The following is a 27,727-nucleotide window of genomic DNA, read 5'->3' as shown; positions in this document are numbered from 1 at the left end:
CACCCCGAGGCAATGAAGGAGTTTGAAATGTTTGTCACCATCCTAGAGGATGACATCAGTTTGGAAAACAAACACTCCTTGTCCAAATGGATTGGGAGAAATTTGCAGCTTAATGACTGCCTCATTAGTAAGAGAGGGGTCACATCCACCAAGAACACTGCTCTTACCACAAGCTGCTCTTAGCGTGGTGATTACTCCTGACTGCCGAGGAAAGAAGACCACAGAGCACCGCTTCCTCCTGATGCAAACATCTTAGCAGCTGGTCCAATTACTCCTCCACCCTGCTGCCCTGAATCCTAAGCCTTTAGCACCCACAGACAGACCGTGTGACCATCTGTTAATTGCTGCACTGTAATGGGTTTGCTTTAGAAAGGCTGTCAACAAGTTATCTTCCCAGAGGCAAGGAGTTTATTAAAGTGAAAACACCAATGTGGCTACAGATTTCCCTAGCATTTCAGCCAGAACTGCATGCAGAACAGACATTATCTACAGCAGGATGAATAGAAAAAGGCAATCTTGGCAGTATGTTTGCATATGCAATAGTTTCAAGCCTTGCAATCATTTTTCCTGCTTTATCACTGCAGGACCAGCATAGAAACGATGCCCACAAGATCAAAACTCTCAATTGTTTTTCTAAATCTATTGTTTTATTTTTCAAGCCCTGAATCAAATTAAATGGCCTGTGCTCAATCCCTGCAAGCTCCTGTGTGCTTTCCCCTGGAGAAAGGAACCTTTTTATTAATTAAAAAAAAAAAAAAAAAAAAAATCTTTCCTAAAAGGCCTGTATTCAAACAGACAAGGAAGCCTTCATGTTAAGAGAGAAAAATTAGCCTACCTCTCCTTTAGGGTATCTGTATCTGTATTTGTCTTGGTCTCTCAGTGCAAATTCAAGCGGGTAATTTTCCTGTATTTCTTCGTATGTCATTTCTTCACACACTCCCTACAGGTAATAAAAATAATTTAAAGGCATGTATTTTCAGTGGTGTAAAAAGCAGCTCTCACTCTTAAATAAAGTCGTACATAAACAACCCTTAACAATTGTATTTTGTTACTCTGACACTTAATGACAAAATTCTCACATTGTGATGAACAGGACACTCAGCTGGATGTGGTTACAAGGAATCATTAAATTCCTACACAAATGAAGTTACACACATGGGCAAGCAAGGCCAATAAGCAAGGTCATATTTCATCTATTGCACCTGCTTATGTGTTACAGGTGCAGTTGGAAAGTGCCAACTAGCAACACCCACCTACCAAAAATTTCATATCATTGTGGCTTCTACAAGGGAATGTTTTACTGGGAAAGAATAACCAAGACTAAATTAATTATGGCAAAATGTAACAAAATATTTCGCCTTGTGAACAGGAACCAACAACTTTTCCAGCCCCTAGAAGAAGCTTAAATTACTTTCTATCCCATAAAAGGCCTATCATTACAAAATTAAGTACAACTTTCATCCCTAGCAAACAAAGCAACTTACTAGACATTTAGAAAAGAAGAACTTACTGCATCAATCTCATTCAAAACCTTCCACTGCTCATAAGGCACTCCCAAGGCTTCAGCAGTCTGAATTGTCCTTTTCATCTGGCTGGTCCAAACTTTCAGATCTTTGATATTCTGTTCATTAATAAATTGTGCCAAGCTTTTGGCAAACTGAAAGAAAAACCATGAGACAATGGATGAAGGCTCAGAGCCAACACATTGCACTCAATTTGGAACACACAGGCTCTAGCCTTTGTAAACTCATTACAACTTTTCCAAAAGGCTCTGTCAAAGTTTCTGCTAAAAAATACAATATATTCCATCCATTAAGGCAAGAGGGACAGGAAAGGAAAGGAGTACAAGGAAAACACAAGTTTCCTGCAGTTCCTTCTTTAGTTCATCTTTACCTCCATGAATTTTCCTTTCAGCTTTAACTTGTGAACCTTCCCAATTATCCAACAAGTCAGCATTTTACAAAAATACAGTCAAAAAATAAAGCCCTCTTGATAACTGCTTTGTGGTGTAGCATAAAAAGGAATTTCAACCACAGAATGACAGATAGCTAACAGAGCACATAAAAAAAATCACAACACACAAAGTGTGTCCATCCAGTTTCCACTACCCACCTACGCAACTAAAAAAATCCCTCTTAAATATATTAAGAGGAAAAAGGTGTAGAGGAAGAAAGCTGTAACTACACAGAACAAACTGCACACATGCATAGATACACACAAAATGCAGTCACACTTGTGCAGGAGGTACGTACTTCTTTCCCCCTGCCAGACAGTCCAGGATCTCCTCCTATTCTCCCTTTCAGATTGAGTTCACTTTCTCCATGTCGACAGAGGTAGATTGATCGAGGAGTCACATGGATATTCATGAGGTAGTAGACAATCCGGCTCTGAATGTGATCCATTACTCTGTTCACAAGGTAACTCCTTCCGACATCCATAATTTTAATATAAGAAAGATCCCTTTCACGAGCAAACAAAAAAATTATGCAGGATTCCACAGCTTGTGTTAGCATGTACCACAATCTTCCCAGCCTCTTTCTCATTATAAAACAAAGGGGCAACAAGCCAAAGCAATAAGCAAACCCTCAATTACCCACATAATATGCATTAGTCCCAACAAACTGCGAAAACAAACAAAGGTACAGGATGAACTCTATTCCTTTCACATGTAAGCTGCTCACATCACTTTCTTTTCTGTTCCCTTTACTTGCACTTTGTCTCTCAAATCTAGATTCCATCCTTGGAAAACTACTGTCCTCCCACTGAAAGGAAGATTCAATGCAGTCATTGAACTTTGGTAGCTTCAATAAGATATCCAGGTATTTTATGATACCAGGTTATTTTTCTCCAGGTTACAAACACTTCCCCCACAGCAAGTATTTGTCCGATTGCACCCAGGGGCCAAAAGACAAGGCCACTATTTACCCCCCTCAGTTAAATCTTCCAGAAAAACTACAGCAGCAGAAGCCTCAGGGACTAGCCTGAAGCAAGATGTTTTCTCAGCCGCTCTGTCAACAACTATTTATTAACAGTAGAATCAGATTGGTTTGGCTTGGAAGGGACCTTAAAGATCACCTAATTCTAACCCCCATGCCTGCCATGGACAGGGACACAATTACAGTACTGTAATTTATCTCACCACTACCTTCTCTCAGCATCAGACAGGTTATAATTGCAAATGTTCACGGCTTATCCCTTCTCATCTGAGCTATAATTTCATACATATATATACACTATATAATAGTATGGAGGAGGAAGAAAGTCTAATAACTGAAAATAACCACTATTGGTTTCTAGATATGCATCACACCACAATAAAACAAAAAAAACTTGTAATAAAACCAAATCGAGGTGATGAGAAGCAAGCATCATCACCTCATCTCTGATAGCATTCTTTGGAGTTAATCATTACTATTTCACCCAGGCACATCCATTAGGTCCATCACAGAAATTATATGCATGAACTGATCTGATTGAATCAGCTTCACGTCACGCTGCTTACATGCAATTACACTAAAACACAGCACAGCCTTCTCCATAGCACTTGTCCTGAAACAAACCAAGAGCACCTGGTATGAGTGCAGCTCAAAATCGCACACTGAAATGCTGGACTCTAGCAAGAAAAACAGGGCTCCTCCTCACATGGTTCATCCCTACTTTACTTTCAGCTGTTGAAAGTGAATGAGAAACAGATGAATGCTTTGGCATGAGGGCAAATAATCCACCTCAAAGTTTCTCACAGCCCTGCATCTGCAGAATAATTTGCAAGCACAAATAAATAAATTTAGAAGTCACATTTTTAAGATTGATGTGGTCAAAATTGATCTTAGCCATGTCAACAATCTGATCTCCTCTACATACTGAAAAACCAAATAACAACCAACCGCTACAGCAAGTCTGGAAAAAATTCTAAATGCTGGTTCTATCCCAGAAGAACAATACCATTCTCCAAGTGGGAAAAATCAAAAAGAATATTATCCCAGAGTAGATTTGTTAGCCAATTTTCCTCAAGCAAACAAGTTTCCAGGCAGTACACCCAGAGTCAATTTTCTCTAATTTGCCAAAGGAAAGGGAGCTCAAGCAGTTAAAAAAACATGACTAGAAAGCCCTAGCCCCCAATACAGGATGCTCCATCCCCTAAGGAAACATCTTATAATAACCCACTTGTGATCACAGTATTATTTCACCACTTACTTGTCAAGAGTTTCATCTAGTGTCTCATATGAGTTCTTGTAGCACTCTATTCTTTTCATGAAGTCTTCTGTTGCTTCATCATTACTACAATCAACATAGTCAGGACTACCCAGCTTCACTTGCTGTTTAAAATAACCATATGACAGCAGTACATAAGTTTCTTTCCCTTTTTAACAGCTTAAAGCTTAAAAGCTTAAAGAAATAGGAAGGGTGAGAACACAACACAGAAGCTTACTTTCCGGTTGTTAATTACAATATATGTAAAGCGGAAAGAGCTATTCTTTATAGAATTAAACTTCTAAGTTACTATACACATGGACAGGAAAATAAATGAAATGTTCCATTAATGGGAGCTAATGTGTTTTTTGCTACTGGAAGTTCTTATAATGTACTTCTGAAAATACTGAGCTACTTTAACCTCTTGACTTAAAGCAAACTTTGCTATACTCACCACAATGTTTGCAGCAATGACCTCTGGATCTACGCATACTGACTCAACAAAAAATGTCTTCAGTCCAAATGGGAAGTCACATACAGAAGGAAGGAAGGAAGGAAGAGGGGAAGAGAGAAGATGCATTAAAACACCTCTGGAGACTAACACACACGAGCACTATGGTGCTCACTTCCATGCTAACCCCTTTTCAACAGCCAAACGTTAAACCTCCCTCCATTTACTCAGAAGGTTTCTCCAGACCCTCTCATCGGCAGTTGTTGGCTTACCATTCCCTAAAGCATCATGCTCTATACTCATTCCCGCAACAGTGCTTCTAAGGGGAAAAATTTTGCAGCGAGAAAAATTTATGATAGAAGAGGAAAAAGTAAATGCAGAGGATGCAAGTTCAGCCACACAAACAGTAACTACTGTTTCTGAAATAGTAATTTAGAAGTCTTTCAATGAATGGAGTAGCCTCACTGGAAAAGAGGTTTGTGTTTTGCTCTCTCAAAGATTTATGGAGAAGCAAGTTTAGAGGAAATGAAAGATTACTGGAGAACAGCTAAACACAAAACAATCCTGTACAAAAGGCAGAAAGCCATGGAAAGTTTTTAGTTTGTACAGAACTAACACAGAATTCCCTATGTGTTTCTGCAGCAAAATCCTGAACTGCACTAAGAACCATATTTTAAATAATTCTGGCTGACAGTATACTCAGAACTGCAGGCCCCAGATGACAGAATTGAAGCCATAGCATAAAAGAGATTAACTTCAAAGAGTATAACATTAAAACTAAGAAAAATGAGGACTGGGTGACTTTTAATCACAAACAATGCTTGAGAATGCAAAACGTAGTATTGACTAAACATCTAGGAAGGACGTGGCTTATGTTAGTGCACTTCTTAACTCAAGAATACAGGTAAGAGCAAAACTATCACTGCCTTACTTGCTCAGGTGTTAGCTTGAAACTTTGACTCACTTTATATCCATTTTCTTCACCAAATTTGTAGATAGTTTCTCTACGTTCTCGAGTTGTGTTTGTAGCATCAAAGACCTAGGAGTAATTATGGTGGGGAAGAGAGAAAGGAATTAAAAAAGCATCACAGCTTGTGAAAAGCACTGCGTTACTAACAAAAAAAATAAGGGTTCAAATCCCTCAGTGTGAAGGAAAGCAACGAAAACACTTCTCCTTCCCTCTATGTCAACATGTTCAACAGGAAAACACAAGACATTCCTACTTTACGCACATGATTTTCTAAATACTAAAAAAAGAGTAATATTTTGAAAGCACTACCAGCAGAACACTACTTGGAAGAAGCAACCAGAATTTCAGTCTAACACATAATACAGGACAGAATCTTCCTCCTGGCCTGTATCAGCATTGCATACTAATGCACAATTCTGGTGATTTGACCCTGGCTGAATACCAAGTGCCCACCAAAGCCACTCTATCACTCCCTCAATCAGACAGGAGAAAAAATACAATGAAAGGCTCATGGGTTGAGGTCACTCAGCAATTACTGTCATGGGCAAAACAGACTTGACTTGGGGAAAATTAGTTTAATTTATTACCATTCAAATCACAAATAACACCTTCCCCCCACCCCTCCCTTCTTCATGGGCTAAACTTCCTTCCCGAATTCTCTACCTCCTCCCCACCAGCAGCACAGGGGGATGGGGAATGGTAGCTGAGGTCAGCTCATCACAGGCTGTCTCTGCCACTCCTTCCTCCTCAGGGGGAGGTTCCTCGCACTCTGTCCCTGCTCCAGTGTGGGGTCCCTCCCACAGAAGACAGTTCTCCATGAACTTCACCAATAAGAGTCCTTCCCATGGGCTGCAGTTCTTCATGAACTGCTCCAGCATGGGTCCCTCCCATAGTGTCTCCCACGGGGCAAGCCTTCAGGAACAGACTGCTCCAGCAGTGGGTCCCTGCAGGGTCACAAGTCCCGCCCAGCAAGCGCGCTTCAGCATGGGCTTTTCTCTGCACAGGTCTACCAGTTCTCCAGAGAACCAGCTTCAGTGCGGGCCTCCCACGGGTCACAGCCTCCTCCAGGCACCCACCTGCTCTGGCGTGGGGTCCTCCCCGGGCTGCAGGTAGGTAACTGCTGCACTGTTAACCTCCGTGGGCTGAGGGGGACAGCCCGCCTCACCACAGCCTTCACCACAGGCTCCAGGGGAATCTCTGCTCCAGCACCTGGAGCACCTCCTCTCCTTCTCCTTCTTCACTGACCTGGGTGTCTTCTCTCACATAATCTCACTCCTCTCTTCTGCTGGCACAGACTTTTTTTTCCCCCCTTCTTAAATGTGCTGTCCCAGAGGTGCTACCCAGGCTCGGCCTTGGCCCGTGGTGGGTCCATCTTGGAGCCAGCTGGCATCAACATTGGACATGGGGGAAGCATCTCGCATCTTCCCACAGAAGCCACCCCTGTAGCCCCCCACTACCAAAACCTTACCATGCAAACTCACTACAATAGTTCTTTAGTGAACTTATACCACACAAAAGATGCTGCAATCAATATGGTATTCAAAATGTAAGTGTAAGCTTTTAAAGGGCGGAAGATCTGCAAGACTTGTAAATCCTGTCCATGAATTACAAGATACATGCAGACATTTTTCTAAGAACTTATGTTTAGCTCTGAACACACCAGTGTTTTACCTTAGTATGAAGTTTACCACAATACAAAGTTTACCTCATGTCCCCAGTAAAACTTGTAACTATAGAATGGTTTTCCCTGATTAGCTAATGAAAACCCAAGAGTTGTGTCAGCAGTCTTAAGAAAAACAATGTTATGCAAATTAATGTGAATATGCAACATCAATAGTTGAAGAGCTGATGTTTTGCATCCCGTTATTAAATACTCAGATTTGTAACAATTTACTCTTGAGTTTCTCCTGCTCTCTTCAGAGATTTCCCATGTCAGTAACACAACTGCCAAGCAACAGCCAGGATGCTTTCTGTTCAGTCTTTACCTTTCACTTGAAACACCAGACTATCAAATGGAAACACAAGTGCAACCAAAGCAGATGTGTACATTATACAGTACATTATGTACAGCGGAGAGAAGGGGGACATTTTTCTGGGTGTTACCCCACTCAGAAATTTAACCCCTCAAATCACAAACGTGGCTGCTTAATATGGCATCATGTCCCTGCACTTAAGTAATCCTTTCACTGCAGATCTAACATATAACTCCCAAAGAAAAAAACCAAAACTGACATACTGAAGAGACACCAGAATTACTTGGGCTGTATATTAATCCAGCAGACACCCAGTTTGTAGGGAAGCATCTTAAGAATGTGTCTTCCAACAAGAAACTTACAGCCACGTGCCCGTTTTCTTCACTGAGGTACTGTCGGACGTCATTCAGCGCTGCTAAGGCACACCGTCTTAAAAATGAAAAAGAGTAAAACTCAAATGCTAGTTAAAGTAATTTAATTAACGCACTTTTGCATTGTGATTAAAGTGCCCTGCAAATGTTAAGATGGTATCTCTCAAAAACATGTATTTTTTAATCAGCCCACACACACAAAACATGGGAAAACCAACAGAGGTCAATGAAGCTATACTAAGGAAATGTGGTCACAGCCACCTGTCTGGGAAAAAAAAAAGACCTGGCTAGTGCTCCTCTGTGCGACTGATAAAACTATACATCACCACAGAATACCCACCAACTTTGCTGACCCCATTAAACTTTCACTGACCTAAAGTAACATCACTGAATCATCCCTGAAACTGTTCTCTTTTCCCAATTACCTATTCATAGATATTGGCTTCTTAAATGGATCCTCAAAGAGGGAAAAAATAAAACAACTTAAGGCTTTTATCTTGTGGCCCTAAGTTGAAGTGGAAAGACGACTATTTTTCAGTAATCTACTTCCCTCTCTTTTTGACTATTGTGTAAAAATAGCTTATTTTAACAAAATTTGTTAGAACAAGGGCAAAACAAAGTTAGCATCATGTATTAGGGAAGAGGTGAAAATAACACCCCATTATAGTCACCAACCCAATGTAATTAGTACTGGAGACCATTGATGACACAGATACCAAAAAACCCCACCTCTCCATACTTTACACTTGTATTAAATCTGGAGAATAAATTCATTTGCAACTTTTCTATCTCCCCAGCATTAGTATTATCTTCAAAGTCCACCATGATCTCTAACACAATGAACAATACTGGAGGGCAACATTAACACTGTACACAATTTACTCACAGAACAAAGACCCATTTATTTCCAGTGAGTACAGCCTTTTTCAGTACCAACATAATAACCTGTCCATTTCAACAGCCTTTCCATGCATTATTGCTCTGACTTCCAGACTGAAATGCATAACTCTTCTCTTACATTTGCCAAATTCTGCACGCACAGCCTTATCTTAAAAGAAAAATGAGGGCTTTTCAATCCTGACAGTATTTCCACATTAGCATGGTTAATAGATGTCAGGAACAGATGCATCAGTCAAGTCTTCACTAAATAAATATATACCCTCTTTAGTCATTGCTAACTAGGCAGATGAGCTCACACAGCCCATTTCATGTTACATTCTCCACCATTTAGTCTAACAGGTGACACAGAAGCACGTTAAACAGTTTGGCTCTACCTCCAAGCAAAAGGTAGGGGCTTGCAAGACTAATGCACCTCATATCTGCTCTTTGGTCCCGAAGGATTAGGAGATTCTCATGTAAATTGTTCTCCTTTGACATTAGCAACACTCAGTTGCTGCTAAAGGGGAAAGGGAAGAGAGAACACAGAGGGACAGCCACAAAAGAAAGTGCAGACAGTAGGAAAGTCCAGACATTTGTGATGCTCGAGCTGAAGCAATTATGAACAATAGACTCTGTATTTTAAAAAGCCTAAACAAATCACACTTCTGTTCCTTCTCATTTCATACTGCACACTCTTAAATGTTTTCCTGAACATAGTAAAAAGGACAATGAATGGTGAAGAAAATAAAAGACCTTCCCATTTGACCTTCTGTAAGAAAGAGGTAGCTCCCTCTTGCTCTGACCTTCTCTTCATCTACCCCTTTCTTCTCAAGGTCTTTCTTCTACATTAAAGCAAAGCCTCTTTCCAGACAAGACAGGAGTTCTCAAGTGCTTCATCTGGGCACAGGTGTTCACACCTGCATAGCATTAGCAAAACATGGCAATTTTTGAGGCAGTGCACTGATTGACTGCATGAAGCACCTGCATGGTGGCCAAAAAGACAACGTCAGGGAGACAACAATAGTGTTTCATTCCCACTCATTTGAACAGATAATAACAAATAGGTTCAAAGTACTCCAAGCAAAAAATTCCAGTACACAAACCAAAAAGAAAAGCAGTTATATGGGGTTTTTTTTCTTCTATATGATCAAAAAAAAAGCTCTAAAATGGCATTTTAGGAATTAGACAGAAGAAAGTCACATCCATTAGCTGATACCTTATGAAGAGGTAATAAAAATAATAACCTTCTCTAGAACTTCTTTTTCTTGACATTTTATACAGCAGTCTCTTAAGAGTCTTCCTGAACATACAAAAATACAACTTAAAGAAGTCTCTAAGAGCAAATTACATAGAGTACCATTTCAATACGATTAGCATTGTGCAGCTAAACACATTCAAAACTTACTTCCTGATTTTCAATCCTTCTTCATTGTCAGGCAGGAAGAATTCAAAAGATTTATACTTTTTCACCAAATCTCGACGATACTGACCAACATTAAATTCTGCCAAGAAGAAACCAGTATTAGTGGGAACGAATGACATTCAAGTAAAAAGGACAAAAATTATGACAGCTTTGAAATCCAACTACCTGCAAGGATAAATAATTTACCATGTATAAAATCAACGTATCATACTACTTACTGTGTTTGGGGGGGGGATTGTTTGTTTTTAAGCGTATAAACAACAAATCATGGAAATGGCAAAAGAACATTTGGGCTCTTGGTAGCTCCAATGGAGTCACTTGGCCATACTAATGTGCCGCTTGCCTACCAACAAAAAGAAACTCCTTTCCTCTTTTGCAGGGGTGGTTGGAAGTCTATGTCAGTAGTCTACAAAGAACTAATAATAATCTATTTTTTCTTCTGTGTATATGTGCAGTGAAATAGTATTTTGACAGCACCCGCCAAAACTTCCAGCTCGTATTTAAGCAAGGAAGAGCTCTGAATAAAACGAACCAGTCTTGCTTTTGATAAACAAAACTTGACATTCAAGTTGTGGAAACATTTTTTCAGAACGCTGCTCCAGTATTTCAGTTCCTTAATGATCAGTACATACCTGTTCATTTATTTTAAAAAAATGCTTAAGCTATAACAAAAAAAAAAAAAAAACAACCAAAAAACCACCAACCAAACAAAAAAACCCTACACACACACATTTAAAAAATCAGCAGAAGCATTGAACATAATCTTACTGTGATCTCTTTAACAGTGGCCAAAGAAAACTGTTCCTTCTCTGGGCAAAGATCCATCGATAAGGTCTACAGCCAGACACACATCACAACATCAGATATGGGGATGAGGGCAAAGCGGTTCTGTTTTGCCACACAGCAGACAATGACACTGTTCCCTGACAAACTTAATTCAATAGCTCTGCAAGTAGGTCTCTGAAATGCAATTAATGTTTAAGCTGTTTCTGACCTACATGTTTTCTCTGCTGAACTGCAAAGCATTTTTTATTTTAACATTAGACCAAAATGAAGTATTCTGTTTGAGAAGCTGCCAAGGTGTAACTACTTGCCAGACTTAAATTCTGGAAAGAGGAAAAGAAGTAGTAGGCAATTGCAGAGTTGTAGCTAAGAAAAAAAGACATAGGATAAAAGATCTCAGCCATCAGCTGTCATATATAGATTGCTGTTGGGATTGGGAGCAGAGGATAAAGAAGTAAAATATAAGTTTTGTTGGAATTCAACAATGTTAATGTAATTTTTTTTTTGTGGTCAACTGTATTACATGGATTATAGTACAATCCAGATTATTCTGTAAAAGGTTTAATGAGCACTACCCACACTGGCTAGATGAGAAGGTGACTACTTGTAAGAAAAACAGAAGATGAATTTCAGATGGCCAGTGTTGTCAGGCAACAGCCCTTTAAAAATCAAAATTAATTAATTTTGTAAGAAAGAATAGTTACTTCAAGAGGGTCATGCATGGCAAAGGAAAAAGTGCTATCTAGTGGGACAATGTTCAGCCTTTTTTATTAGCATCCCCACCTCCGGAAGTTTCACAAAGCTAACTGGCATCACAACTACCACACAGCCAGAACTATTAAAAAAAGATTCCCAAAGTTTAGTATCTAAAAACCACATTGCAACACAGCTCTATTCAGGCATCCAATTGACCTCATTTCCTTTAAAAAGCCCATACAAAAGCCCTTTGTATTTTTAACCATTTCACATCCTAAATGACAGAGGATTTTAGAAGGAATAAAAGAAAACACAGAAGTGATGGCTCAAATGATTCAACTAACATCAGCCCTGGGCTATTCACCTCCATTTTCTGTTACTGAACTCTCCAGCTTCTCAGAAAATAAGAATACCTGTCTCAGAAAATAAGAATACTCACTATATTAAGCACACACTAATTTTAAGACATCAAGAGCCAAAGGATAACAGATGTTAGGCCTAATTGATACTTACAATGTATCAATTCGGTCCCAATCAACTGGAAGCATTAAACAATGTGTCAACTATTCACTCAGTCAGCGAGGTATTTTAAATTGATTTCAGCTTCAGTAAAACTGCACCACTGACAACAAACAACAGTAAAGGACCTGTGGTTTTCCAAGAAAATCCCAAGTCACCCTTTCTAACAAAGACAAACCATAACCAGCAACCTGGGATAGAAGCTCATATGGTAACTTTATGTTGTATACTTTTGAAAAATTAGGCAGTAACACCCTCACTATTTTTTATTAAGCACAAGTGCATGTGTTTTCTGATGTGCTACTCACAGTAGCCCACGGAACTCTTCCTATACCTGAAGCAGACCACCTCTACCTATTTTACTGTATTTGGGATATATTCATCCAAACATGAACCATATGTGGCCAGTATCTTGTTTGTCATCCAATACTGGATTCCTGCTTTTCAAAGTTCACACAGTCAAATGCTCAACACAATGAAGTATAAATAAAACATACATTTTATCAGCTTTATAGGCTAACCTATTTAGACCGTTAATTCTGTTTCAGCCAAATGGATAAAACTGAAGTCCCCAAAGATCTGTTACTGCTCACCAGAAGGGTTATACTGTGTGAAAACAGTCAAAACTCAAGCGATAATTTAAATCCAGCAAACCCTCAAACTATGTAATGTATCCTCCCTAACTGTGGATAACTGGCTAGCTGAAAAAAGGTCTCATAGACATAGTCCAGCTGGCTGGACAAAAATGCACATCGCCCTCAGCTTATCTGAAGTAAAGCAAAATACACTGTCTTTGGCTGTTTTTGTTACACAATAACAGGAAGATTTCGGTGGGAAAAGAATGTTGCAGGTGGGAACAGAAAACTACAGAAGAGAAACTAGGGGCGGGCTTGATATTTAGGCAACTCACCAATAATGAGCTTAACTTTTGTAATACGTATGAGCTAATTATAACAAGGCATAAAAGGTGACTGTAAGGTACAATAAACGAAGTCTGCTGATCACTCATGTTGAGCGACTGTGTCTTCCCTCCATCATGACAAATGGCGCCCGAACAGGGACCCTAGAGAGGGCTGAACCTGCGAGCCACGGTTCGACGGAGATTCGGGTACCAGTCCTGAAAGCAGCGCAGGAGGCGGAAGGGCACAGTTCCCGCGCCCGGGAGCACCTACAGAGGGTCCCGCCGGCCACGCGTCGCCGAAGTCTCGCAAAGGCTGCAACAGCGCTGATGAAGGTATGGAGACACAAGCGACGTACAATTTGCTCATATGCTTTTTAGAAAAGCGGAGCGTTCAGGACATAGATTGTAAAAAGGAATTACCCGGGTTATTAGCGTATGGGATAGCATCCGGGTCCCCCGCGGCAGCGGCGAGTGGCGGCACGCGGCCCGGCAGGCCCCTTCCCGGCTGCGGTTTCTCTCCAAGGCTGCACACACACACACCCCACCCCCCTCCGATCGGCACCATGGTGATGCAAGCGGCCAAGCGAGCTAACATCTGGCTGCCCCCCGAGGTCAATCGGATCCTTTATATTCGGAACCTGCCGTATAAAATCACAGTGGAGGAAATGTATGATATTTTTGGAAATAAGGACCTATTCAACAAATCAGAGTTGGAAACACTCCTGAAACAAGAGGAACAGCTTAAGCTTCTCAAGGAAAAATACGGAATTCATTACAAACCCACAAAAAAAAAAAAAAAAAAAAGTGCTTCAGATGTCCCCTACAAGAAATGGGTTTCTGCCTTGAACTAGCAAACATCTCTGTGCTTAAAGAGAAGCCTTTTTGCCTTGATGGAGATAATTCTGTATTCTGTATTTATGCAGTATTCTGAATGTGGAAATTGGTTGGGACTAGGAGGCTGGCTTAAAGGCATTTTGCAAACGGGATTATTATTTTTGATCATTATGTAATAATAGTTTTTTGATCAAAACCAGCCAAAATTATTTGTAAGCATTAGGCATATCTGAAGAGAATGCCTTTATTTGAATCAGCAGTTCAGGTGTAGTTTAGTCTGATGCTGTGGTTTTATCTGCTTCTGGTGAATTTTTGAAGTGATGAAATCAGAGATACAAGGTATACTAAGAGTTATGAGGTAATAAGGTAATAATCTAAGTAAGGGTGCTGTCTTTTATATCTACAAGTGCAATATGCTTTTATGTAGCAGAGAGAAACTTTAACAATAATGTTGCTTGAGCGAGATGTGCATGTGACAGCTTGGGAAAAGGGCTATCACAACTGGAGTGCAACAGTGTTTCTATGTCTGGCAGAGTGAAATCTTTCAAGACCTGAGTTTAGACAGTCTAAAATTAATTGTTAGTATTCAGAAAACCCATCTTAAGCCTCTTTTGCTTACATAGTGTTATGGAAGTCAACTGCTATTGTAGAGAATTAATAATTTTTTAATACATATTAACAAATACTACTATTTTAACTTGAGGCAGTTGAGTGAGAAATACTCACGTGTAGCATTTGAGGGAATGTCAGCATAAATCGCACTTACAGTAAGACTGCATTTTTAATTACTGTACTTGTTAAGATTCAATGATGCCATAAGGCTAAGGCCTTTTATCACAGATTGGTTCTGAACTAAAAGGTGTGTGCACATGTAGATATGCACATTTGTGTTATTTTCCTTAATTGGCTACAAAATAATATAATTAGGTTGGGGACTAGATCTTGGGAATTTGTCTATTATACTTCTGTTTGTTAAGGAACGTGCATAATATACAGCAACCATGTAGGCTTGGCTTGTGGCATAGTTGTCAAATTTAGCATAGACATTCAGACAGATAAGCAACGTACTCTTCTTGTGTGTATCACCTACAAGCCATTATGGCTTAAGTGTGTAAATCTGTATGTAACTATTGAAAAATCCACTTATGAATGTATATAGCTTAGAACTAATTTTTTCCCTTTGTTAATTCTTTGATATCAATGAGGTATTCTTCAGAAAATGTATGGACTGGTTGGTTGCATAAGGGCAGTTGTTATTTGGACAGAAAATTGTTAATGGTCAGGGATTTTCCACTAAAATATTTGCAAATATTCCTAGTCAAACATCAGTTTGGTTTCTTTTTGGGTTTTGAGCTTGCATTAGTCCATGTTCAGAACTTTAAAACTACCTTTGAATTTTTTAAACTTTTTATATCACTGGAACAGAAAGAGCATCTAAATTAAAGCTTCAAGCTAACTTTATTTTTCAAGTATTTCTGGAATTATACTTCTGAACTGAGATTTTATAAGTTGGCTGTGTATTTTCCTGTGTTAAAACGCTGTTATTGAAAATGGTCAACCAAGCCTACGTCGCCCAAAATAAAAACGGGGGAATTGTGGATAACTGGCTAGCTGAAAAAAGGTCTCATAGACATAGTCCAGCTGGCTGGACAAAAATGCGCATCGCCCTCAGCTTATCTGAAGTAAAGCAAAATACACTGTCTTTGGCTGTTTTTGTTACACAATAACAGGAAGATTTCGGTGGGAAAAGAATGTTGCAGGTGGGAACAGAAAACTACAGAAGAGAAACTAGGGGCGGGCTTGGTATTTAGGCAACTCACCAATAATGAGCTTAACTTTTGTAATACGTATGAGCTAATTATAACAAGGCATAAAAGGTGACTGTAAGGTACAATAAACGAAGTCTGCTGATCACTCATGTTGAGCGACTGTGTCTTCCCTCCGTCACGACACCTAACCTCTTGTCTAAATAAAGCGTATTAGACAAGATTCTAAGAGCTTAAGAAAATACCAACTCAAAAAGCTATACCCTAGAACCAAAAGGCAGTTTAAATGTTGGCCAGAACTCTTCATCTTGACTTCTTGGAGGTACTAGGAAATACATCTTTGACAATCCAGCCAAAAGTCAACACTTTAAGTATGATCTAATATGTTTAACGTTACTTAAGTGATTAACAGGTCATAACTATAAAACTGCCATTACTGCACCAGACACAAAATCACAGACCACTAAAACTGTATTTTTCTTCTACAGAGATAAAAGGAAAAGGCAGGGAAGATGGCTGCTCAGATTCTCAAATGGACTTAGGTCTTGTTTACTTGTTGATCTGGGCCCACAAGATACCACAGGAGCTCCAGAATGAGAGCAGCCAGGTCCTTGGCATAGCCAATTTGAGCCATCATTTCCCACTCAAAATACATATAGAAGTACTTAAGAGAGTGGCAACAAGTAGCTGCTTCAGTTCCTTCGGTTCTTAATATTCAAAGAGCTGTAGCTTATTCCACAAATGCAGTTAAACAAAGAGGCTAACAGAGAATTATACGCTGCACAAAGTTCACAGACAGAAGATGGAGAAGTCAGAACTTTAACCCAGAAGTTTTTTCTGCTTGTCCACTTGTTTCCCTTTCATCCACATAAAGGGGAAAGACAAAAAGGAGGGGGGGGGGGGGGAGGAGGGGGAAGACATCTGAAGAACCAAAGCGTTAAGGGACAAGGGCAAAAAATTGATCTAGGCACCTGGCCCGCTCCTGCAGCAGAACAAGGAAGTAAATGAACATTCATCGGATTTTGATTAATTCTAAACAGAACAGAGAGCCTGTGTATGCTATTGCTTAGAAATAAGTTAACAAAGCAGACACGACTTTAATTAGACAAACTTGGCAACAAAATTACTGGGAATTAGGTTTATAAAACACCTAACATCTGTCCTGTTCTTCAGATTTAAATAAAAGCAAATCTATCACCTTTTGTAGGCACTCCAATCCAATTTAAATAGCGTGTCAGCTTCTTCGAGATGTAGGTTTTTCCTCTTGCTGGGAGACCCACCATGACAATCAGAGTAGGACAGTTGGTCATGCATACTGAAACAGAAAAATAGAAAACTAGGATTTACCATTATCATTCCCACAAAGCAAAGGCTTATATTGCAGCAGAACATTACAATCCATGTGCTCTCTGAGGAAGTGACCGTTCAAGCAGCTCATGCATGGTGTCCCATTATTTCAGGGGGTTTCTTCAGGAATGCAGTGGACCTAACCAGGTTTCTTATGCTGTGTTGAATTTTGGAAAGGCGAGTCAGTGGTAGTGCAACGCTGGACATGTAAGTTGTACACAGGCAGAAGACAAGGAACCTATGTACTTGCATACATGTTCCAAGGCATACAAAAACGATTCCAAAAAAAGGACACTGACATCTTACACCCCTATGTGCCTCAGTTCAGTGCTTGCATTGAAAGGAAACAGCAAGGTGTATACAATTTTTAGATAATTTTTAAATTTGTAAGACAAGACCTCAAGACTGCTCAACCTTTTCTTGGTTTTAAGCAAAACAAGCATGACAGATGCAGCTTCATACATCATACTATGACATGGTACGTACTATTTATTATTTCTCCTTTCAATATTATTAACATAAAAATATCTTTTAAAACAGCTTATTTTGACTGTTCTATGGTTACTCGGAATAAAGCACAAGTATTCTACACAATCAAGTATAATAATCTGATAAACAGATACACATACAAAGGCAGAGTGTTTAAGTTTTTAAAAATAAACACTGCAGCAAGTTAAAGGGGTTGTATGTATAAACTGAAAACTTTTGAGGCATTTCCTTTCAAATGACAAGTTTTTGAACATTTTAATGGCACAAAACTATGGATACCTTGCATGAATCTACCACAGCTACAGGGGACTGCCTAAAAAGAAAGAAGATATTAAAGTAGTGCAAAGATACCACCAGTTCACTCCATCCCCTATTTCAATGGAAATTCACTTCTATACAATCCACAGGTGCATCAATTTCCCCAGTGTCTTGATAGAGGAGTTGTCAATTTGCCCCAAAAGATTACATTTCAGCGTTGAACAAGTCCCATCCCACAAAGTCACTTGCACCCATCTGGCACAGCCACTCCACAGAGTACACTCATCAAAAAAGAACAAGCTGATTAGCAGAGACAGATGCACTTTCTTAAAACACACATTTAAAAGAAAAAAAAAAACAACCAAACCCATTAAAAATACACCACTTGTCACGAGAGAGAGTACCTAACTTCAAACCCATGAAAGGGTCTGCTACTAATGTGCAATGAGAGTTACAGGGAGCTGAATGCAAACCAAAACAAATCCACCCAAACATGTCCATGTCTCTGGAAGGACACTGAAAAAAGCCCTCTGAGTAAGCTCCTCTGTGGAGAAGCCTATGGACACAAAGGATAATGTTTTCTTGTCCCTCTTCCTCTTTGTCCTAAGTTCAAGCCTGTGAACCCCCTTCTCCAAGAGGGAGAAGGAAGTCTCTGGAGAAACAAAGTCTATGAAGCGCAGAGTACAGCGCTTCCTAAGCTTAACAGCTTTGCTTCTAGTTTTAAGGACAATAAAATAGAATACTGAGATGAGAAAAATCCCCGAGTCCCTCGAAACATTAAGGGAAGACACAGTTCTTCAAAGCCAGTTTGAAAGGTTCTTAACCTGAAATACCTAGCTCAAGTTTTAAACAATTTTCAAGTATAAACAGTGAAATAAGAGCTGTAAAAAATCAGGATGTGTAAGGAAAGGCTCTGTACCTCAGGTCCACCTGCTCTGCAAGGAGCTGTGCTAATTGGAACAGGCTTTTCTACACATTATGGACAGAATTTACTAAATAACATTATAACCAGACCTCCCTTCTGTATTTTCCCCCACTTCCCCTCCTGGGATAAGCGATACAAATTTCGCCTTCTCACAAAAAATTTGTCTTTTGGGAATGTAATGATAAACCTGTACTGGAACAAAATTTCATTTTGCAAAACTAAGGGCTAGGAAGCTACAGCCCCCTTAAATGGTTGCTTCACAGGTTACACCAACAACAGCTCCCTAAGCTAAGTTCTACTGCTTGCATCAACTTATAATAGATCCTTCTCACTGAGCAGCAAACCAGACCAACACAACTACAACAACATGGAAGGTGGACATTTCCTTTCATTGTCACAGTCAACATGCAAGTCTGGCATCACTTGCACTTTTACGCAAATTTCCTCAAAGAAAGTACAAAAATTAAAATTGCCTTCATTAGAGCCCTATGCATACAGTTTAACATGCACGCCTATTCTGGTGTTCTGATCACTGATATAGCAGAAACCAAGCGAATTATCTGCTGATCCCAATCAAACAAGTTGCAATCCCATTCTAATTAGGTGCCAGGCTGACTGAGAGCACTCTTCCTCTTTAAAGGCAGACACCAGTCAGACAGATGCCCTGCATACTAGGAGGAGGCACACCACTGATTCCAACAACCTTAAATATTCTGCTCTTACATAATGCCATAGCCCTGTAAACACCACTATACAATACATGGTGCTACAGCATATACCATCCATTAATGCTTGTTTTCGACAAGAGGACGTTAGTTTACAATCCAAAATTTGGGGCACTAAAAAATGTTTGGTGTTCTGGTTTATATGGCCAACAGTGGCTGCAGTCTAATACTGCTTACACAAGCAGCACTTAGTGACAAGTGCAGCTATGCATTTGGAACTAGAAGTCAAAGGCACGTTTGCTGGCCAAAACAGCAGAGGTTAACAGCTACATAAAAGCACACAAAGCAACTATTTTATTTATTCTGTACCTCAGCATAGCACCCTCAACAATAGGCATAAGACTCATCACAGCAGACACAGGTTTTTGTTTTCTTCCTTATGATCTTGAGTAATTAACAAAGCTTAATTTTGCTCATTAGTTCAGTAAAAAAAGTCAAGATCAGAACAAAACACAAAGTTCTGAGCATGCATTAAACACTCAAAACAAACCTTTCTCTCAACAAAATGCTGCCAACACTCACTGGAAGTGGTGAGAAATGTTCATTTCAATGACAGTATTTAAAATGTCAGCATCTCAAGACTTACACCTTCCTTTGAAGAAATGTAAGCAATTTTGACATGAGGAAATAGACTGATTAAAAAACTAAACAAACCACAAGTGACACATATCTAACTCTCAGAATAAAAAAGCCTCTTTAAGTTAATATTTTCCCAATGGCACAATGCTCAATTCCCCTTTTCACAGCACTTCACCATCCTTCACTTTATGCAAAGAACAATCTGCAGTACAGAAGTAGTTACAGTTACATTGGTGCAAGTTGCAGAGCCAAGGCAGACTCATAAGCACAGCATCCTCTCAATTCCTCATCACTGGATTGTCTGGTTTACCTCTCAGATTCTCTCTACACAATCTAGTCTCGAGAAAACAAACTCATTTTTTTAAACTGCTTCATGTATGTAACTCCTATGGGTTTCCAACAGCACCATTGTGTAAATGTGCTATCAACGTTTTGTTAATTTTGCTAGAGGAACATACATCTTGAGAACAGCAAAACAAAACTTACAGGGTTGTATGCCATCATTTTCTAAAGATGCTCTATGAGACTTTACTCAGTTTTTTTCTTTACAGTAGATGTTTGTAATATATGTATATAAGATCGCACATTTATAAAGGGCAGCATCAAAAAGAAATATGTTGCATCCCCTTGCTTAGAGGGAACACATTAAAAACATACCCAAAATACCAATGAAGGAAAATTGCCAAGTGATGAAGTGCATTAAAATTCAGTACTGCAATTTAAGGAGGTTGTGAAATCAAACTGGGACACTGAACAACCTACATCAGCTGTGCTGCATTTCATCAACACTCAAAACTCACAGTCTTGTGAAACCAGAGACAAGAGTCTGTACTTTTCAAGCTCACCTACTACCTAACATATTATCAGCTGCCCCTTTTTTCCACCCAAAATGAGATTTTGGTTTTTCTTTCTCTCTGTCAAATTTTTTAATTCAACTTTTAAGGTCAGATGCTTTTTGTATCAAGCTGCTACAGTAAGCCATCTGAAGTTTATGAAGGATTCTTGCTGTTTCTGTGGGCTTCGACTCAAGGCCTGCTCTCTGAAATCACTGTACTATTTAGAGGCTCATACAAAAATATCTTTAACTATAAACCAACACAACCACCCTTCCAAATAAGGCTACATGTTTTCTCTTATCACTTATCCAACTTAACTATTGCTAATCCATTTTTTCCTGCTCATCAATGATGATCAGTCACCTTTCATCACATCCCACAGTGATGAGTTCCTCATCCTACCACTCTTCCTGAAGAGCATCCTGCTTCTATACCAATGAAGTCCATGATCTTTTAATTTAGCTCTCCTCCTTTTGTCCAAATTACCGGTTTCCAACATCTCCTTGGTACAAGAGATTCAGAATTCATATTGTCTTCTAGCCAGCCTCATGCCACCAGCTGCTCCTAGCAGCTCTGCCATCCACTCGCTCAGGTTTACCATTTGCTTCCTACAGCTTTGATGCCAACAGCGATGGCCCCATCATACATCCTGATCCTCAGGCTACAGCTGGCTGTTGTCCTTACCTCATTTCTCCTTCTTTAGTTCCTAGGGTTGGGGGTACAAATACATATAAGCAGTGTGAGCTCAAAGGGTAGAGTCCTCTAGAGCAAAGATAATCTTCATTTGATACTTTTAGGGTTTGGACTTGATGTACATTCATACTGCTGTACAAACAGCAAATAAGAATTATTAGAATGACCAAATTCCAGGAGCTTTAGGGAACTAAAGCTGTTAACTTGGGGGGGGGGGGCAGGTTAATGTTTAACCACAGGAAGTTCACTATCTATCTGTCATGCTACTAACATCCTCTGCTAGGCTCTCAAAACAACTTTCACTATAGCATACTTTGCTATTAATTTTTTTATGTCCATGTTTGTAGCCCACTGCTTGATTCACAGAGCTTGAAGCAAACTTGACAACAGATGCCAAAAGTAGCTTTAGTGCAACCTATTTACAGACAAAACCTTTCACAAAAGACCACAAAAGGTAAGTGGCAGTTATTAATAAAAATGTGCACTTCTGCTGTCACCAGTCTTACTTTGGAAGGTCATTTAGAACAGTTACCTTTGTTTTACTGGTCTCACTAGCTGTAAAAGCTCAGTCTGCTCAGTTGGCTGCACATGGCCAGAACTCCTCTTTGAAGACCTCATAATGAACAGACTAAAAGAACTAGCTCTTCAAAGCCCTGTGACAGCTAAAACCCTGGCACAGCTAGCCAGATTTCTTCTTCCCCAGATACTTACAGTTGCTACCACTTCTAGAAAATCACACTAAAACCAGCTAACCCAGATAAGTTCCTCTGAAGATGGATCTGCCAAGTCCTCCACTGAAAGTGTGCACAATTCTGCTCGCCCATCTTCTAGAAAGATAAATTAGAAGTAGTGCAGATAAAGGCTATCAGCATGAATGAGGAAATAAAAAACCCAACCAAAGGAGACTGAAAGAGTTCATCTTGCTTAGCCTAGAAATTCAGAAGACATCAGAGCGACTAGCTTCACTGCTTCCACTGGAAAGCTACTGGAAGACAAGAAACCCACTTTCTACCTGAGCTTGTATTTTTTAACACAGTAACAGTTAACACAGTTACTTGTAGCAGCAGAGAACTGGAACTCCTCAATCCAACAGAGCCCCACATCACCCAGTCTGGGCAGTCTATCCTGAGCTGCCACAGCATGGCTACAGGGTCTGCAGGTCACACTGCCTCATCAGAACACGGGGCGATGCATGATACATGGAAATCTGAGGGAAAAGGGCTCCAAGGCACCTTTGCACAGAAAACAATGAAAAGCACTCTCAGTTTGGTGAAACAAGATAGATGGCTTTAACAAGGAAGAGGAAGTTCTGCTCCTCTCTAGGCTGTTTGTAATTCTTATGTATCACAAAGGACTGTAGACATGTTACAGGTAGAGCTGCAAGAGCAAATGTTTCCAAATCCATTTTTCTAGCAAAAAGGTTTTTTATTTACATCTCGGGTATCATAAATTATAGAATCCTACCAAAAAAATAACAGGTATGTTTAATAATTTTTACGTTATAGCCAAGATACACTAAATAATTCCACCAAGAAGACTCTGTACACCACCAGATTATATTTGACCAACATGCAATTTTGTTCTTGTGGGCTGGTTTTTTTTTTTCTTTGTAAAATGTGGAAGCTGTAACAAGTGTTATTTTATTTGGAAAAGAGTTAAGGCTAAAATAAAGCATTCTTCTTAGCATGTTTACAAAAGCAATTATACACACTTTCTGACCCTTTTCCTAGTGCAGCATTCACATACTATCCTCCAGACGCTGAAATAATTCACACAGAAACACATGCCTGCTTCCCTAGCAGAAACCAAGAAAGTTTGGGCTTTTTTTTAGCAAGGGCTGGACCCAAGCAAGAGCAGAGGTGAGGGGAAGCAGCCCAAAGACGCCAGCCATGCCAGCAGAGCCCTCAGCTCTTTCTGTCAGCGCAGCCTTTTTGCATAACAAATAAAAACAATTCCGCAGGACAAAGCCCCTTTTGTCTGCAAAACTGCCTTGTACTAGACCTCAGTTATTTAAGTAAAGGGAGGGGGGAAAAAAAAAAAAAAAAAAAAGAGAGGCAAAGTTTGTTCACAAACTATGGTTTTCAAACGCCACTGCGAAAGTCTTTAGAAGCTGATGACTTGGTTTGCTGCACCTCAAAATAAGGAAAGCCATTAACTCATACAACAGATGGCCTGATACAGCATTGGCCTTAAAAAGAAAAAAAAATACAAAACCAGTGACATTTTTAGGTCTCCCTTCAAGACGCACACACTGAACACAAATGCTCCTTGGAACCAGAGCGTTTTAAAAACACAAGACGCCAAACACCAACAAAAGTAACTAGAAAAGACACTCTGGCCAGCCAGGCTTTGCCGCCCGGCGCTGGGCACTGCTCCAGCGGCTCCGGGGGCTTCTGCCTCCCCCGGGGGCTCAGACCAACCGCCACGGGGCACCGCGACCGCCCGGCTCCGCGGCCCCGAGCACCGGCCCGGCCAGGGGCACCGCTGCACGCGCTCCAGCTCCACAGGCGCCTGAGAGCCCGGGCGAGGGGCTCGGCCCTCGGGGGGGCCGCTAACGGCGGCGTGGCCCGCCTGGCTCCGGCCCCTCACGCCGCTCCCCTCGCACCCCGACCCCGTCGAGACCGGATCGCCCCGGGGAGGGTCTCCCCAGGGCCCAGATCACCCACTGCGGCCCAACCGCAGAGGAGCAGCGGCCGCCCGGGGCTCCCGCTGACAGATACCGCCCGCCGGGGCTCGGCCAGCGCGGCCCCAGCAGACCCCCGGCCCGCTCACCACCGCGCTGGGCGCTGTGCCCCGCCGGCAGCCCGTTGTCGTAGGGCTCCCACGTCTTCTGCAGCGGGTTCTGCGTGAGCTCCCGCGCCCGCGACGCCGCCGCCATCCTCGCCCGCCTCCCCGCTCCCACTGCAGTGGCGGCGGGCGGGGCGGCACCGCCCCCTGAGGCGAGGCCGGGCGCGGGAAGCTGCAGCCCCGCGGCTGCCCCCGCCCCGCCCGCCGCGGCTGCCCCGGCCCAAGCGAGGCCCTCGGCGGGCGGGCCGGGGGCCGGGGCCCAGGGCAGCGCGAGGCCCCTGATGCGGCGGGGGCTTCGCGGCCCGCCTCGCCCCCAGGCCCGAGCGGGCAGCAGTCTGGCAGGCCGAGGCCACGCAGTTTCTTTCCCCCACATCGCCCGAGCGGGGCCGGCGGCGGGCTGCGGGAGGAGGGTCGGGCAGGGCCGCCGGCCGCTCGCGGGGGCAGCTGCGGGCGCCGGTGCGCTGCGTCCGAATGGCCCTTTCCTAAACCCTAAAACCAGCACGGTCAGGGAGTGCGCAGCATGCTTTAAGAAGCCATGCACCGAAGGGTAGATACTCCCCATTAAACTCTATCTTGGCCTGGAGGCTACATTAGTATCAATGCAGAAAGCCAACAACAGCTTTCCCACACCTTGTTTAGCTACCCAAAAAAAACCCCAAGCCACCTTTCTATTGACAAGTTACATTGGAAACCTCCTGTGCTACAGCAAGAGCAGTGGTGTGGCGAAATAAAACATCCAGCTGTTGCAATTCCACATCAGCTTTGCAAGTGAGAGAAGCCCAGCTAACAAACAGGGCTGGGCAGTCCTAAGAAAGCAAGTACATCCCCATTACATAAATCTCTACATTTCACAGGAGATAAACGCAATACACTGAAAACACATTAGTGAAGTGCAATATGCCCTTTCATCATTATTCACTCTGTTATTATGACACTGGCCTAAACAGAAGTGAAGATCAGTACATTTATTTTTTTATGCTAGTCAGACTGAGCACCTGGGGACCACTTTTAGTTTTTCTATTCTACTACAAGCTAAAACATAGCTTTCCGAGCAACAGAAAAATCAGTTATCAGACATTCATTGAGATGCCCTGGGAAAGGTAGCACTGTTTTTCCAAAACCACGTTTGCCTGACCTCTCCTTCCCTCTCTTCAAGTCTGATTACAGTTTTCAGCTGTAGGTGGCTGCACTATATTTTTTACCCTAGCATTTTCTTCCTGATTTTGTTTAGACAGCCAAACCAGGGAGGGGCAGAGTTACAGGGGTTACATTACAACAGTCAGAAAACTAGGAGCAGAGACGTGGAAGGTTTTGAACACTTAAAAGCTTCTTCGTTTCTTCTATGTATTTACTTCCAACAGTTGCCAAAAGAGTTGGGAGCAGGAACAGTTTAATCCGTGTTCCAGGTTAATCCCAGAAGCCTGTCTCCAGTGGACACACAGAACATTGAGACAAACTCATGGCTGACTGCAGGGTAAAGGACGTACACACCTTGCTCCCCTGATTGCAGCAAAGCGTGCTGCCACCAAGATCCTCCAGCTTTCCCAACAGTGCCTCCAGTAAAGCCAGGCAAGTCCATAACAGATGTAATATTGACAGAAATAAGAGATTAACAGGAGTGCTGACTAACAAAATACACTTCCCAGGCTTCTTTTACATACATTAAGTAGAAAAATGTATGAAATCCTTCCAGTCTCCAGAAACAAAGTTTGTATCTCCTTTCTGCAAATCCATGCACATGAACTGAAACTCCACTCAAACACCTGCCTCGCAGCTGAAAACACTGACCTCATGTTGTTCACACAAGAACAGAATTTTTCAGAGGTCTGCAGGGTGACTTACCACATTTCTAAGTCTTGTCCCCCAAGCATGAGGCACTCCACCAGCAAACTCCCTTCTTTCTCAGGCAGATTTAAATCAGTGGCACCTGCGCAAAACTTAAGTAAGGGTTTATCCCAGTGTTTGCAATGACAGAGGTGTGCATGGACACCTGCTAGCCTTTATTTTTGTAAGGTAAAGACTTAACATGTTTGTCAACAATCAAGCTGATCTTGTTGATCAAACTTATTGAAGGGTTAAGGGTGTTTTTTTGTTGTTTCAATAACCTCAGTGCAGTAGTGAGCTATTTGACTGAGGACACAGAGAAAGTAAATACAGAAATCTTATATCACTCCTGAGGTCTCATTTCAAAACACGCTTTTCAAGGATGCTACATTCAATTCCTAGAAAAAGAACAAATAAAAATTGCTCATTAGATTCCCTATAAATGACAAAGATCACCTTCTGCACAATCACATTATCATCAACCGCTGTCCTAACACAAAGGCTTGAGAAGCAGAGCTGATTCCTGCAGGGAAACCACGAATAAGCCTTTACTCCTTGGAAGGCTTTTACCCAAAGCTTCTGCTCTCAGGGCCATGCCGAGCTGAAAGCTCACCTGAAAAAACACCTCTCTGCCAGAGGCACACCATCGAGGGGAAAGGCAGTCTTGAAAAATGAACTGCTGCACAGAACAGAAGGTGTTTGAGCCAAGTAACAGAGTTATGAGCCAAGTAACAGTGTTATGCTTACTCTTTGCAAACGAGTGACTGACAAGACTGGAAACTCTTAGGGTTTAATGCATACAGCAAGTGATATAATTATTTCTGAGACCAAAAGAAAAGAGACTGAACCAAGGCTTTTGTTTGATCATACTGAAACTATACTTTGTATCTGTAAATAAGCTGTATCATATGGTAACCATATAATACAAGTTCCACAATATCTGCTAGCCACTTTTGCCCATCTCATTTCCCTAATGAAAGTAAAGCTTTCATTTTATAGCCTGACAGCCTATAAAACATCCATAAACCACCCAACACATCTGCCTCCTGGCTTTCCACCATCACTATAGTAGCACCAGCTCACTACTTGGAATAAGAAAAGACGATGTTCGGTCCTCCAGGTGCCCACACTCTCGCCACACCAAGCACAGCAGATACAGGTCACAAGAAAACAGTTCACAAACCCTTCTGCTGCACAGGAGATTCAAAAGAGATCTGTAAAATGATGAAAGGATACACAGACACAGCCAGAGGTCACAGCATGTGGTTTATATGCTCAGGACGACCGCAAAGGAGTCCCCACACTGTGCCAGGCCCTGAAGTTGAGCACATGAGATGTTTTGGTGCCACACTTACAGTGCTCACCAGACCACGGCAATATCCTGTCCCTGCTCTCCCAGCAAAGCATCAAGCAGCTTTGGGGGGAAGTTCCTGGAACACAGAGTACAACTTTCAAGATAAAAAGCTGCTAAAGCAGAAGCTTCCCAATTCCCCCGTTCTACTGCCAG

The 27,727-nt window shown here is 41.4% G+C and overlaps 1 protein-coding gene across 14 annotated transcripts in view; it reads right to left on the bottom strand.

Annotated features, from left to right (window-relative positions):
* Positions 1-27,727, bottom strand: part of LOC101918100 (6-phosphofructo-2-kinase/fructose-2,6-bisphosphatase 4) — a 56,128-nt gene that overhangs the window by 15,275 nt on the left and 13,126 nt on the right. For 11 of the 14 annotated variants that reach the window (XR_008747362.1, XM_027783168.2, XM_027783169.2 and 8 more), the window contains 9 exons: positions 16,956-17,072; positions 10,241-10,337; positions 7,948-8,014; positions 5,607-5,681; positions 4,646-4,702; positions 4,195-4,316; positions 2,253-2,460; positions 1,511-1,657; positions 836-940 (listed from right to left, as the gene is read on the bottom strand). Coding sequence is in view for 12 of the 14 variants with exons in the window: in XM_027783168.2 (XP_027638969.2) it covers positions 836-940; positions 1,511-1,657; positions 2,253-2,460; positions 4,195-4,316; positions 4,646-4,702; positions 5,607-5,681; positions 7,948-8,014; positions 10,241-10,337; positions 16,956-17,072 (995 nt within the window). In the remaining 2 variants the exon portion in view is untranslated. Of the gene's footprint in view, positions 1-835; positions 941-1,510; positions 1,658-2,252; positions 2,461-4,194; positions 4,317-4,645; positions 4,703-5,606; positions 5,682-7,947; positions 8,015-10,240; positions 10,338-16,955; positions 17,073-17,872; positions 17,895-24,381; positions 24,524-27,727 lie in introns of those variants that run through there. The other 3 variants (XR_008747363.1, XM_055804993.1, XM_027783170.2) reach the window with 2 other exon arrangements.

This window comes from Falco peregrinus, chromosome 5, assembly GCF_023634155.1.
Source record: "Falco peregrinus isolate bFalPer1 chromosome 5, bFalPer1.pri, whole genome shotgun sequence".
NCBI lineage: Eukaryota > Metazoa > Chordata > Aves > Falconiformes > Falconidae > Falco > Falco peregrinus.
This window is presented reverse-complemented; position numbering and strand designations above follow the sequence as displayed.